We start from the raw sequence: 15,428 nt of genomic DNA on the forward strand, positions 1-15,428 counted from the left end.
TCAGATGATGTTTTGAACATCTTGAAAATATTGAATGTTTTCTTCCTTTGTTCCTTCATGGATTATATACTTATTTTTCTTGGCTATCCTAAGAACATGCTTATAACAATAGAGAATTTGATAGATAATTATGACAGTTTAGGAATTTTACAACTGTGATTTTTTAAAATCATAGGCGTAATCATAGTTGTGGAAACCTGGAATAAATTGAAATCTCTGTTTTCAAGGATCTGCTTGGATTCAGTGTAAAGTTATTTTCTATAAATGCATCTTTTATTTTCTCAAATATTTCCAGACCTGGAATTCCAGAATTTCACATCAAATTTATTTCGGCTAACAATTGTTGGATATTTTGTGTTTATTTCCAACACAATTACATATAAATAACTATTGAAATTTATGATCATGTTTAAATCTAATTTAATAATTTAATTTTTTCTGATTAATATTATACCTGTATAATATAGAAAATGTGCAAAGTATACAAAGACATAAAGAAGGAAATTTCAAAAATCATTTATAGTCCTAACACTTAGGCATCTTTATAGTTTTGCTGTAATTTTTAAAAATCTCTTTTCTGAAGGCATATATATTTTACAAACTTGAGATCTCACCAAAAAATACAATTCTGTATTTTGTTTTCAACATTCTATAGTAAATCCAGTTTTAAATATAAAATTATAGAATTCAGTAATGATAACTGAATAACTGTGAATCATGATAGAAACCATATATTTTTCTCAATGCAAAACATAAATACATGTAAGTTTTCTATTACAGGGAGCAAAAATAATTTTAGTTAGAAGCTTTCAGGATCTGAGGAGGCATCAAACAAATAAAGGATAAATTTATCTATAAATATGGAATATGGTCGTGTGCTGTGCTCACGCCTGTAATCCCAGCACTTTGGGAGGCCAAGGTGGGCAGATCGTTTGAGCTCACGAGGTCGAGACCAGCCTGCACAACATGATGAGACTCTGTCTCTCCCAAAAATATGAAAAACGAGCAGGGCACAGTGGTGTGCACCTGTGATCTCAGAAACTTGAGAGATTGACATGGGAGGATTGCTTGAGCCCTGGCGGGGGGGGAAGTTGCAGTGAGCCAAGATCGTGCCACTACACTCCATCCTGGGTGACAAAGCGAGACCCTGTCTCAAAGAAAAAAAGGAATACACACACACACACACACACACACACACTTTTTTTTTTTTTACCTTGAGAGTTTCATGGATTCAGAGTAAATAGCTTCTGCTCATTCTTCCTACAGTTGGAGGTGGCAATATCTTAGGAAAACTATCTCAAGAAATGACCATCAAGGGACCTCAAAAAGAAAATTCTAGAGGCATTTTCAGGGGTCTCGGAATATGTCAGAACCAAAAGAGGTTGCCCTCGTTTATTATTGATAGCTATATCAATAATATAAATCAAGTGAAGTTCTATAAATGAGTGAATTCCAATTTATATTCTATATGTTTGTTATTTTTTATATTATGTTATGTAAGCTTAGCTTTTAGTTTTAAATAATTTTTTAAAGTGCAAGAATAGCACAGAGAACTCCCATATACCATTGACCTGATTCACCAGTTTGTGAACATTTTGCCATACTTGTTTTCTCTTTCTCACTCTCTCCACCCCTACACACACACACACACACAGAGTTTATGGCATTTCAATTTTTTCTGAATCATTTGAGACTAGGTTACATACATCAGTCTATTGTGAAAGGAAAATACGAGCAACTCAAGACCCCAATTCATGATGCTAAAAGGACAAAAAATGAGGCTGAAAACTGAGTCATGGAAGAAGTTGTTTTTCTTTTGTTCCTAAGCAGATAGCTAATTTTCTTCCTTGTTAGATTAGTTAGTGGTTTACCTATTTTGCCGAGTTTTCCAAAAACATATAATTTTAATTTATTAATGTGATGTCATATGATATGAGGTTTTTTGCTACTCCACCACATTAATTTCTATTTTTATCTTTATTATTTCCTTACTGGTGCTTTATTTTGTCGTTATTTTTAGCTTTTTCACTTAGAAATTTACTTCATTTTCATTAATTTATTTTATTGGGTTCGGTGTTTTTAAGCCTATAAGTTTTTCTATGATTTCTACTTTTGAAGTATCTCATAGATCCTGATACATAGCAATCGCACCATTTTTATTTTTCAGAAATTCTGTAATTTCTGTTTGTATTAACCCTTTCACTGAAAATTTGCCTACTGGAGTATTTTATAATTTTCATGTAAAAAGGAATTTATTTTAGAGTTTTCTTTTAAATTTCAAGTTCTATATCTTCATGGTCAGCAATATTTCCACCAATATATTTTTGTGCCCAAATATAGAATGAGGTTTTGCGAATATATCTCATGTGCTGAGAAGATATAGTCTCTATTGTCAGTTTGTTTTCCATCCACGAGGTTGGATTATTTTGATCCTTTGTATTCTTACTTATTTTGTAAAATTTATTTAACCTTCTTCTGCTGAGTGATATGTTAAAATACCCTACTAATAGCACTCTGTTTCTTCTTGCGTCTTCTGTAGCTTCTGCACAGGTAATCATAACTGTTATGGCTTTGTTATGAATTGTAGCTTTTAGCAGTAAGTATTCTTCTCTGTCTTGTTTGATGTCTTTTGGCCTTACTTCTACTATTTCCAATAACAGGAGGATTGCAGCCTTTGCATTCTTATTATTTTCCTTTACCTGCCCTTTGGATTTCACATTTTGAAATACACACTCCACTTGTCTTTCGTATCAAGTACAGCATTGGGTTTTGTTTTAAATATACATATCTTTGTCTTTTAAAGGAGAATAAAGTCTATTCACTCTATCAATATGATGTATGTGTTAGGCCTCAGCTCTATCAACTATTTTTCTTATGATTCTATATTTTATTTAAAACTACTTTATTTTTATTTTTATTTATTTTTTTTTTTTTTGAGACGGAGTCTTGCTCTGTCGCCCAGGTTGGAGTGCAGTGGCTGGATCTCAGCTCACTGCAAGCTCTGCCTCCCGGGTTTACACCATTCTCCTGCCTCAGCCTCCCGAGTAGCTGGGACTACAGGCGCCCGCCACCTCGCCCGGCTAGTTTTTTGTATTTTTTAGTAGAGACGGGGTTTCACCGTGTTAGCCAGGATGGTCTCGATCTCCTGACCTCGTGATCTGCCCGTCTCGGCCTCCCAAAGTGCTGGGATTACAGGCTTGAGCCACCGCGCCCGGCCTAAAACTACTTTATTTCTTTAGCTTGTTTGTTTGTTTGCTTTTTGTTACCTTGCTTAAAGCTTCTTTGAGTATTCAGGCCAGGTTGAATTTTTATTTTAGTGATTATTTTTATATTTACATATTTTATAATATCCTAATCTCATTTTTTTCTTGCTTAACGTTAATATCTAGTCTATTATTTTTAATCTTTGAGTCTTAACTGCTACCTACACAACAGTCAGTCATCTCTAGTTTCCACTTTTCTCTCCCTCTTCTCTCATTTGATTGTGGTATCTTACCTTTTTTGTCAGGATATATAATGTTTACGTTCTTTATTGTTTCTCTTATTCATCAAGTTTTACTAATTTCCTGAGTCACCTTTTGGCTACATAAAGCTCATTCTCCAGGAGGCTGGGGTGAGAAGATTGCTTGAGCCTGGGAGATCGAGGCTGCTGTGAGCCATTATTGTACCACTGCACTTCAGCCTGGGCAAGGGAATGAGACCCTGTCTCAAAAATAAATAAATAAAAATTTTTAAAATGTGAATTCTCTACTAAAGTCCTCAGGATATCACATGAGTGTAGAATTCTCTGACATTTTCATATTCAAAATTATTTTTTCTAAAGCCTTAATAAATGAAGGACAGGTATTTGTATATTAAATCTTTGGTTTATACATTTTAAAATTTCTTTGAAATGTACCCTATTATTGACTTGCTTTGAAAATGGCTTTTAATAGTGCTGACATTAGTTTAAATTCATTTTCCACTGTGGGCTGCTTTATCTTTATGTCTGAAGGCCTTGGATGTTTTTCCCACTTATACTTTAATCTAATAGTTTCAGTAAGAATGTATTATTCTGTAGACGTTTTGCCAGATACGCAGTGGACTCATGCAATATGTAAACTCAAATCTTTTTTATTTTCAGATATTTCTCCTGAATTATAATTGTAAATATTAGTCTTTCCCTTTTCTTTTGTTCTAAAAAAATCTCTGTACATGTGTTGGATCTTCCTTGCCTGCTTTCCAGTTCAATCACTTTGTCTGTGACCTGTTTTAATTCATTCTCTCTCAGTTTTATTCTTTTGTTTTTCCTCTACGTTACCTTAAATTTTTCTCTGAACTGTTTTATCTTGATGTCCTTATACTTTAGGGTTTATTTATGATATAATTTTGTCTAGTTTTTCTGAGTTCAATAAAGCCTCATTTTATTTCTTCTTGATTTTTTTTCCATTTCTCTCTTCTCTTAATTGAATTTCTGACTCATGCTGCCTTTTAAATACCCAAAATACATGCTTGAGAATATTTCACTTATGTTAAATTATTTTGGTATGGCTTTTCTTCGTTTACTTATTTATTTACTTAGGGACTTTAGTGGAGAAGTTTCATTAACTGAACTGTTTTGGTTTACATTTCCTATTTTCTCTTACAGCAGCTTTGTATGGAGTTGATTTTTTCTAGTTCTTGCTATTTTGTGCACAGTGTTCATAGGTGAAGAGTGCCCTTTCTTTGTTTTAGAAAAATGCATTATTTAAAAAATGTTGGTGATGGAAATGAGGGTGAAGGGAGTTATTTTATCCTTTGACATCCTTTCCTTCTTTAAATGCCCTGTCTCCAAGGGTCTGCACACCTCTTCTTGTGATCTGATTATTTCCCATTAGCCATGTTTTTTGGAAGCTTCCACTACCAGGCCCATTCATTCCAAGCCCTTTCCCTGTGTGCAGTACTGGGAACTGTTGAGTCTGGAAACTATGATTTGTATTTTTAACAATGCTAGACTTTCTTTTACTTGGCGTTGACTTGGTGCGTGTTTCTTCTCATTTTTCCATGCCATTCTGCTTTTTCTCTGCAGTCTCTTAAGCCTTCCCTCTGCAACAGCAGTAGAAGCTCTCTTGGAATTTGGTGTTTGTTTCTCTACTAAGGAATAATTTGAAGATCACAGTATTCTCTGTGTCACAGTAATGTTAAAGATATTAGTCATGAGTATCATTACTTGTTCTCTTTGTTGATTTTATGTTTTCTTTGGAAGATTAAGTAAGAAGATTTAAAATCAGCCAGCTAATATTATTCTCCAGACTTAGAAGTTCTAGCATTATAATTGATTGTCTGTACAATGGGCCTTGGGTTAATCAATAATCAGGCATTGCTTTCTTATATTCTCTCTTAAATCCTGTGCCTAAGCTGAGAAATTCTGTGAACATGGTATCAGTGGCCTAAAACAAAACTGGTTTGCTCTTTTGAAAGGAAGAGCTTAAGTGAAAATACTGGATTAAATATGATGGCCATGCTCTTAAAGAAAAGAACAAGAATAAATGGTACAGTACACAATTTGCCAATTTTGTAATTTTAAAAGAAGTGCTTAAAATTATTGGGAAATGTTTTTTCTCATAGGTGTATAACATGGTTCCAAGTATAGAGCTGTATGGTTATTTCTACCGTGGCCTCCATCTTGATGATAGCAAGGAAGACCCTTGCATTCCTCAGAGAGATATGTTCTACAATGGTTTATATTACACGCCTGTAAGCAACTATGGGGATGGAGACATCTATAATATTGTCATGGTAAGATCACTAAGGATTTTGGAAAATATTTCATCTCAATTTTTAGTATTCATAATGCATATTGATGTTTTCTTAATTATGTAGTTTTCTTCCTATACTTTGAGATTTGTGTCTGTAATCTGCCAATAGAGTACAGAGAAACTGTCTTATAAAAAGGAGATATTAATTTTGTTGATTTTTAAATTTTCTGCTGAAAATAAATCGTGTAGCTATAATTACAAAACCTCATTTAAAGAAAAAGACAGGCTCCAATTAATACAATAAATCTTATGCAAAGATAGTCAAGTCAAGAGGCTAAGAGAGTGTGGACTCCAGATATCCCTAGGCCATTAATGAAATATGCTGAGTCTTCCATGAAAGTATCTTTATAATTAACGTCACAAGTGTATAAGAAAAGGGGCGTTGAATCAGACGGACTTTATCAGCTCTTCAATTTACTGAGTGTGCCGTGTGTGTGTGCGTGTGCGCGTGTGCGTGCGCGCGTGTGTGTGTGTTTGATGTTAATTAGGGTAATGATAGCGCTGATCTCATCAGTATTTTTCACTTAGGATGAAATGGAGAATAATGGAAAATACTTAGAAAAACGCTAGCACATAATAAGTGCTAAATCATAGTAATTACCATTTTTTCTCTGAAATAGGGCTTTTCCATAAGTCAAATAGAGGTAAGTTGACTTGTAACTTCTCAGGCCTTTGTTAAGACAGAAAATATGGATACTGACGATCCGTTTATCTTTACAATATAAATAAAAGGCCTTTTATAGTTCTTGCATGAAAAGAATGAACAATATTTTTGTTGTTTGTTTCTTTAAAGAACATGGGTCTGAAAGTCTTTACCAATCTCCATTACCGAAAACCAGAAGTATGTGTGATGGAGAGAGGGCGTTCACTCTCTAAGCCGCTTTATGTAGGAACAGAACATTATGGTCTGATGCTTAACGCTCCATCTAGAATTGCATGTAGGTAATCTTAAACTTTTTTGTTGGGGGATGACCAAAGCGATTTGTGGAATTTAGTGTATTTGAGACAAACTATACAATTTTGGAATTTTATATGTGAATTATGCCATGTTTTTGGCTACAGTTAGACATCCTATAGTTGGATAAAGCAGAATAAAACAGATTAGAAATGCTTTTGGCTCTAACAAGAAATTAGCTTCAGAGGTGAGATGTAGTTTACTTTTATTGATGAAATACAATGTCAGAAATACAATCATGCTTCACTTAGTGATGGAGAATTTGTTCTGAAAAATGCATTGATAGGTGATATTGCTGTGTGAACATCATACAGTGTACTTAGACAAGCCTAGATGCTGTAGCCTACAACACACCTAGGCTATGTGGTACAGTCTATTTTTCCTAGGCTACAAACCTCCACAGCATGTGGCTATACTGATACTGTAGGCAGTTGTAACACAATGGTAACTATTTGTGTATCTAAACATTGCTAAACATGGAAAAGGCACAGTGAAAATGTGGTATACAGGATAAAAAAGTTGTACTTTTATATACGGCACTTCCCATAAATGGAGCCTGCAAGGTTAAAAGTTACTCTGAGTGAGTCAGGGTACAAATATATTTTCTTTCTTTACATCCTTATTCTATAAGCTTTTTCCTATTTTTCAATTTTTATAACTTTTATACTTTTTTGTTAAAAACAAAAACGCAAACACACACATTAGTCTAGGCCTATACAAGGTCAGGATCATCAACATCACTGTCTTCTACCTCCACATCTTGTACCACTGAAAGGGTCTTCAGAGGTAATAACACACATAGAGTTGTCCTATCCTGTGACAGAATGCCTTCTTCCGTAACACCTCCTGAAGGACCTGCCTGAAGCTGTTTTGCAGTTAATTTTTTTTTTGATAAGTAAAAAGAGCACATTTTAAACAGTAAACAGTATACTGTTTACTGTAAGCACAAAAACCAGTAACATAGTCATTTATTATCATTATCAAGTATTATGCACTATACAGAATTTCTCTGCTATATTTTTATAGGACTGGCAGTGCAGTGGGTTTGTTTATACCAGCATCATCACAAACCCATGACCAATGCATTGCACTACAATGTCATGATGACTTTGATGACAACAGGTGGTAGGGATTTTTCAGCTCCATTATAACCTTGCAGGACCTCTGTAGTCTAAGTGATCTGTCATTGATCACAATGTCATTATGTGGTAACTGACTGTGTATAGGAACAGGCAATGTATGGTGATACACGAAAACAGTCATAGAAAGTGACTGTGATACAGGAAAGTGAGGTGTTTTATGGCGACCTTACACCCTGATAATACATAGACCATAATTTGCAGAGTCCAAGGTCTGAATAAGGTACTTCTTCCTTTTTCTTTTTTTTAGCTGGTGAAATCAGAGAGGAGGATGCTGACTATGTAGAACAGGCTATAATTCAAACAGTAAGAACAAACTTTCCAGAGACATGGATATGGGACCTCGTCAGTGTCGAGTGAGTTTTAACCATTTTCTCTCCTATGTGTCTTTATTTCTATTTTCTTTTTCTTTCTTCACTTTTATTCCTGGGTATATAAAACAGTACCATATTTGTAAAATATATATCATCGATTTGCATGCACTGATCACGCATTTTATCTTTTCTCTAGCATTGTTTTCCCTTCACCAAGAGTTTCTCTTCTATTCGTTTTATGCAGACAGATTTAAACTGCCCCAATTAAAAAACATAATGTGGGCCGGGCGTGGTGGCTCATGTCTGTAATCCCAGCACTTTGGGAGGCTGAGGCAAGTGGATCACCTGAGGTCAGGAGTTCGAAACCAGCCCAGTCAACATGGTGAAACCCCGTCTCTACTAAAAATACAAAAAAATAGCCGGGTGTGGTGGTGGGCACCTATAATCCCAGCTACTCGGGAGGCTGAGGCAGAAGAATTGCTTGAACCCGGGAGGCAGAGGTTGCAGTGAGCTGAGATCGTGCCACTGCACTCCCACCTGGGTGAAGACAGAGTCTTTGTCTCAAAAAAACAAAAACAAAAACATAATGCGGTGTTTAAAGAAACATGACCTTTCTATACTCAAATTTTATAAAAATCCAGCTCTCATTATTTTTATCTAATGCCCCATCTAAACAATATAACTCACTTTTGAGCTTCAGTCAATACTTTCCTGCTTGCTTCGCACTTAATTTTAAGTTCTTGGTTCAGACAAAGGATATGTTTTACAGATAACCTCTTCTTCCAGTTCCTCAGGCTCTGCCAATCTTTCGTTCCTCATTCCTGATACGATAACCCAATGGGAGGCAAGTGGCTTTTGTGTGAATGGCGACGTTGGATTTGGTGTATCCTCTACAACCACTCTAGAGGTCTCCCAACCTTTCTTTATTGAAATTGCCTCTCCCTTTTCGGTTGTTCAAAATGAACAATTTGATTTGATTGTCAATGTCTTCAACTACCTGGATACATGTGTAGAGGTAAGTTGTTCTCTTTGATCTGGAGGCAAAAATTTAACAAAGCTAAAATATTTCTTAATATTTCCATATTCTCTTTATTCTCAAATGCAAAATGCTACTATAAAGGTATGAGACTTAGGTCCATATTCTTCAAACAAATATAATTGCTTTCATTCACAGTGACGGTTTAAACAGTGTATTGAGCATGGCGTTTCATAGTGATGTGTGTTCCAGTGCCATCCTCATTGCCATGATTGTTTTCCTAGATTTCTGTTCAAGTGGAGGAGTCTCAGAATTATGAAGCAAATATTAACACCCTGAAAATCAATGGCAGTGAGATTATCCAAACTGGAGGGAGGAAAACAAATGTCTGGACTATTATACCTAAGAAATTGGGTAAGCAGCTATCTGTCTACACCAGTCGCTCATGGAAAACCAGCGCATATTAATTGTATCCATTTATTTTCCTTAAATTGTCTATACAAACATGATTTTCTCTTTTACATTTTTAAAATTCTTGTTGTAAATTCTCCACTAGAAATTCTAATCTACAGTAATCTAATTTCTGGTTGTTAATGTTGTGTAGCGCAAAACCACCATTCATTTTTACAAGAGCATAATGCAATTAAAATACAATATAAATGCTAACTTGCATGACTTATCATGGACTATATGTTTGGAATATGCCATATCCCAAATAAAGGCCATGTTGTCATTAATGCCACCTTAATTATTTGACTTCTCACTGGCTCCTTCTCCTACCCTCATGAACCCAGGCCACCTTCACAAAACTTGCTACTCCATCACAATGATCAGTTAGGTAATTGTCAGGTTTGTAAATTTACTACATGTGCCACGGGGATACCAAAATCACTAAATGATTGTAATGAGATCAAAAACTGAGAATATTTAGTGCCTATGCTATCTGCAAGATGGAAAAATAAACTTGTCTCCTATTGAAATATTGAAAATACATGGAATGGAAAAAGTTTAAAACTCTAGTAAACAAGGAATGCTAGATGTGATATGTGTGATACTTTTAATCACAACTTTTAAAAAATAGTCATTCAAATTTTCTTTGTTTAATGTCCTGTGTTTGTTGTATTATTTTAACAGCAAATAATACATCGTTTAGATTATTTTAGTTCAGTTGTGATGCTGTTCTCAGACTATTTTTCTATTACATTTGAAGTTTCTCAATATTTCTACTGCACAAGATCTTCAAAATCCTACCTTGGCAATTGAGATAGAATACTGTACCAACTTGTATAGTTTTATGACATTAAATTGAAGACACAGTGTTAAGAGTGAAATAACAAGCTTTCTGAGACAGAGAAACAAATCAAACACACCAAAAAATAAGAACAATATATTGGTTGTATATATTGATGTACAGTCATGTAAATAATAATAACTTTAAAGAATGATTGTTTTCAATCCTCTAATTTTTACAAACAAGGAAACGAGATCAGCTCTAATTGTGTAATGTGAAATCAGGAAGTTTAAAGACAATGAATTCCTTGCTAGGACAGTATTTCAATCCCAGTGCCTGTCTACTATATAATATTTTACTATTTTTGTTTGGTTGATCTTGGGAAAAGTTAGGAGCCCTAATTAGCTGACATTATTTGCCTATACTGTCATAAGTAATCTTTATAAACAATCAATATCAAGGAATTGACTCAGATGACTTTGTAGAATGTTACTTTTCCTAAAATGTCTTAAGTTTTAATTAAGTAAATTTATCATTTACTTAATATAAGGAATCATGAAAATCAAGGAACAGGTGAAATGGAAGATACCACATTGTATCTAGGAAGGAGAAGAAACAAGTTATTTTGTTCTAAGCATCAAATTAACGATAGAATTTGGTTCATCCAATTCAAGACATGGTTCACAGACTGTAGCCATTTCTCATTATAGAAGGGACCAATGATCAATTTAATTTATATTTTGGAATCTCTTGCAGGTAAAGTGAATATCACTGTAGTTGCCGAGGCCAAACAAAGCAATGCTTGCCCAAATGAAGGAATGGAGCGGCAAAAGCTAAACTGGAAAGACACTGTGGTCAAAAGCTTCTTGGTAGAGGTATGGATATGCAAACTGTCAAGCTTTTCCTGAAAAGAAACAGACATCTAAGAGGCTCTGTATTAAAAGACATTCTCCTTGAAGACACTTAGTTGACAACATTTACTTTTGACACAAGACATGCCATTTTAAATGAATTAAAACAGCATAAAGTTCATCCTTTCTTTAATTCATACCTCACCCAGGATAGTAAAGCTTAACACTTGAAACAGACTTGACAATTTTTTGTTTGTTTCTGAGTCAAGATGTTTCTTGTACACCTATTTCTCTTCCTTCTATTTTTCTGATTCTCATATTCAAGAGACAAATCTACTTGTCCTACACTCCTGTGCAGTTCCCGTCATCCTCAACAAGAATCAGCACTTGTCAGAGGAACACTCTTGATTTGCCTCTCGACACATCCCTGCTCCACAAAGCACTTTTAGTTGTTTACTGGAGATGCTCTATAGGATCAGAGGAGCTGAGAGTGTCCCACAATGACATCAAGGTTATGCCTGTCCAAGCTACAGAACTCAGAGGCTAAAATGGGTGCTGGTGACGTCCCATGCCTTCCAGATATGAACAGAAGGGGACCATGAGTTGGATCTTCTCTCAGGGATAAACTTGCACCAGCCATTCTTAAGTGAGCTGGTGCTTAATCACTTTTCCTTCATGGACAGAGGACTTAGACTCATTCTTCTGTGCTTGTTTGTGTTACTCTTTGACAGCCTGAAGGTATTGAAAAGGAAAGGACCCAGAGTTTCCTTATCTGTACAGAAGGTAAGAGGATCTTTTAGGAAGTCAAATTAGTCCTAAATAAAATTCACCAGAAGAATCAGTTTATGTCCTCTCCTTCCACATGAGTCCATGTGCCCTGTGATTTCACTTTAAATATCTCATGGAGGATTCTTGTGTTTCATGCTTTATCTTCATGATATAATTTTAGCCATTGAGAAGCATATTCAGAAGGTGGTTTTTAGTTCACTTTTTGATGTTGGTCTGCCCCGACCTATTATTTTTTTCATTATATGTGTTCTTAGCTCCTCTTATGCTATGATTGTCACACAACATTGGACAATGGGACATCAGGATTGAGGCCCAGTAGCACATAATATAATCTTTGCTTTTGTACTCTTAGGATAAAATAACCCGTAGATACATCACTGCCCCTGCCCCTCAGTCTCTGGTTTCATGGCCATGAGGGGTATTATTTTACCTGGTTGATGGTGATCCGATTATACTCCCTCATCAGAGCCTTCAAGCTTTACCTTTTGTGTGTGTTGTTTTGTGTGTTACAGTCAGTGTAGTTTTTACATTGTTTTTCATACATAAATAGTTCAGGCACTAAACCAGTGAAGAATGGGGGCCATGATCTAATGCACAGATTTATATGCCATTTTCTGAATGTACTGTTATCCTAAACTAGGTCAGAACTCCAATTTCATCTCCTCTAATAAACAACTTGTGAAATAAAAATAAGTAATGGAATCTTACCTCCAATACGTTTATCCCCCAAATCTGCTGATATAAAGAAGCCATCACATTTTTTAAATCAATATTTTCATTCCAGGTGCCAAAGCCTCCAAGCAGGGAGTTTTGGACTTGCCAAACGATGTAGTAGAAGGTTCAGCCAGAGGCTTTTTCACTGTTGTGGGTAAGTTGATTAAATGTTTTGTTTCACAATGGTTTGAAAATCTTGGTTGAGGTGGTCTTAAAACAATCCTTAAAATAACAGAATAGAGAGGTTTTCCTCAGCTATCAATTGGAGGGAATTATTGTTCAGATCACCCTCTATGTTTCCTGGTGGGATCTGAAGGGATTACAGTACTGTTTCCAGACCTATATGCTCAGGAAACCCTAGCTTGTGTAGATGGTAACTAGCATTCAGAAAGCAAGAGGTTCTTTATAATCATTAATCTGAAATATGAAATTCACCTCTTGGAGAATCAGAATTAACTTTGCCTGTTAATGATGTTGGGAGTTTTCTCAGTACAAGGAGAATTTTTTGTTGTTGCTACAAAAGGCAAGCTTCTTTGTCTGTTATTAACATGAACATCTCTTGGAAGGGATGGATTACACTTTGTAATTCATAGGATTGGTTTATTTAAAAAAGAAAAAAAAAAACTAGCAAACAAGCAAACACATTCTCCTAACTTCCTCCTCTCTCTGGTAATGAGATTTTCAGAAATATTTTCCATAGCACTTTAACTTCACCCTTCATGGCTATCTCCTCTTTCAAATTGCTTCATAAAACTTTCTTTGTTTCCACCATTTAGACTCAATTTTAAATGTTACCTATTCCACTAGGCCTCTTTTGTCTATAGTTATTAATGCTGAGATGGCAACTATAAACAACACAGCTTTCCGCTTTTCCTGTTTTTAGGGGATATTCTAGGACTTGCCATGCAGAATCTGGTTGTTCTGCAAATGCCCTATGGAAGTGGAGAGCAGAATGCTGCCCTGCTGGCATCTGATACTTACGTTCTTGACTATCTGAAATCTACTGAGCAACTGACAGAGGAAGTTCAATCTAAGGCTTTCTTTCTCTTGTCTAACGGTGAGAACATTTAAGTAATTTCTGCCCATAATTGTTGAAATCAATTGTTACTCATACAAAGATGTCATAAGCTGTTTTTATGCAGTAGTCTGGTGAAAGAAAAGTGAACCTGAACCTAGGAACTCTCAGTCCTAGCTCTGTTTTCTGTTTGACTTCAAAATCTGTGTGGTCAGCTAGCTTCATCATTTGCAGCCGCAGAGTTTACAAGCTATGCACTTAATTTTTTTTAATGCCTGGTATTTTGCAAGCTACCTTGTTTGTTGTTATGATTGCTGTTGTTTTTGTTAAGAGTTGTTGTCAGTGGTTCATCTATCAACGTCTGTGTTTGCTCAGCTGTGGTCTGTTGCAATGAAGTGACCTTGGCTTTGTATACAGAAAGAGGGCCAATGTTGTAAAATGTGAGGTTAAGGAAGAGTCCAAGAGCATAAAATAATCTTCTTTGGTTTTTCTTCTCAGAAAGGTAACACTGAAGTAAAAGGACCTTAGGGGAAATAAATATACTGAATAATTAGTAGGTACCAATGATGAGGCAATTACTGAACCAGACATATCCATCTGTATGACTTGTCATCAAAATCCTATAAAGTAAGAGTTATGTTTTCTCCCTTATGAATACAGAAACTGAGTTTCAGAAGTTCAAATGGAAATGATCATCCTAGTGATTTGTGTCTGTCTAACACCAAAACCTCGGGCTTGCACTGCACCATTCTTTCTCTTCTGACTTTCTTAGGTTAAAAAATAATTTCCTACAATGTTCCATTTTAGGTTATCAAAGGCAGTTATCTTTCAAGAACTCTGATGGTTCATATAGTGTGTTTTGGCAGCAGAATCAAAAAGGAAGCATATGGTGAGACATAAAAATTTTATTGTATATCATATAGAAATTACCTGAGGAGGGCTTGCAAGGAGGTGAAGGAGGATAGAGTTCAGTGGGAATTTAGAAGCAAAGTGGGTTTCAAAGTCAGAGGTGAAAGAGATAAAACTAAAGATTTAGTGATTCCAATTCTAATACAACAATATACCTTCAGTCTCATGATGATTTGCTCAGCAGTCTGATCCTCTCATGACAGCCCATTTACAGGCACAACTGGCTAACTCCACTGAAGAGGGCACGTCTTACTCTGTGTTTCTCAGAGTCCCCTATAGATTCAGGAAAGTGAAATTAGAAGAACCCAAAATGCCTAATTATATCAGTTCTCTCTCCATGTATAGGTAATCTAATGGGCTACACAGCAAGACCTTTGGGTGCAAACATGCTGAAAATTACCTACTCTAATTTCCACTTATTGCTAGTCATAATATTTTCCTGACCCAAAGGAAAGAGCCACTATCAATAAAGATGGTTTACAGCAGATGAGTTGAATGCGTCCCTTACCCAAAGAGAACGATGGCAATGAACACGTGGAATTGCTAACAACACCATTTCCTGTTTATCTAACTTTTGCTTTGGTGATTTGTACTACAGGCTCAGTGCTCTTACTTTTAAGACATTGGAGAGAATGAAAAATTATGTATTCATTGATGAAAATGTTCAGAAACAGACCTTAATCTGGCTTTCAAGCCAGCAGAAAATGAACGGCTGCTTTAAGAATGATGGCCAGCTTTTCAACCATGCCTGGGAGGTG

The 15,428-nt window shown here is 35.5% G+C and overlaps 1 protein-coding gene across 1 annotated transcript in view; it reads left to right on the plus strand.

Annotated features, from left to right (window-relative positions):
- Positions 1–15,428, plus strand: part of LOC104672829 (ovostatin homolog 2-like) — a 46,386-nt gene that overhangs the window by 19,696 nt on the left and 11,262 nt on the right. The window contains 11 exon segments of the mRNA XM_030938931.1: positions 5,587–5,757; positions 6,571–6,719; positions 8,135–8,227; positions 8,972–9,200; positions 9,446–9,575; positions 11,149–11,267; positions 11,975–12,026; positions 12,817–12,900; positions 13,630–13,803; positions 14,569–14,650; positions 15,269–15,425. Coding sequence (XP_030794791.1) covers positions 5,587–5,757; positions 6,571–6,719; positions 8,135–8,227; positions 8,972–9,200; positions 9,446–9,575; positions 11,149–11,267; positions 11,975–12,026; positions 12,817–12,900; positions 13,630–13,803; positions 14,569–14,650; positions 15,269–15,425 — 1,440 coding nt within the window.

Source organism: Rhinopithecus roxellana, chromosome 10 (assembly GCF_007565055.1).
Source record: "Rhinopithecus roxellana isolate Shanxi Qingling chromosome 10, ASM756505v1, whole genome shotgun sequence".
NCBI classification, from domain to species: domain Eukaryota; kingdom Metazoa; phylum Chordata; class Mammalia; order Primates; family Cercopithecidae; genus Rhinopithecus; species Rhinopithecus roxellana.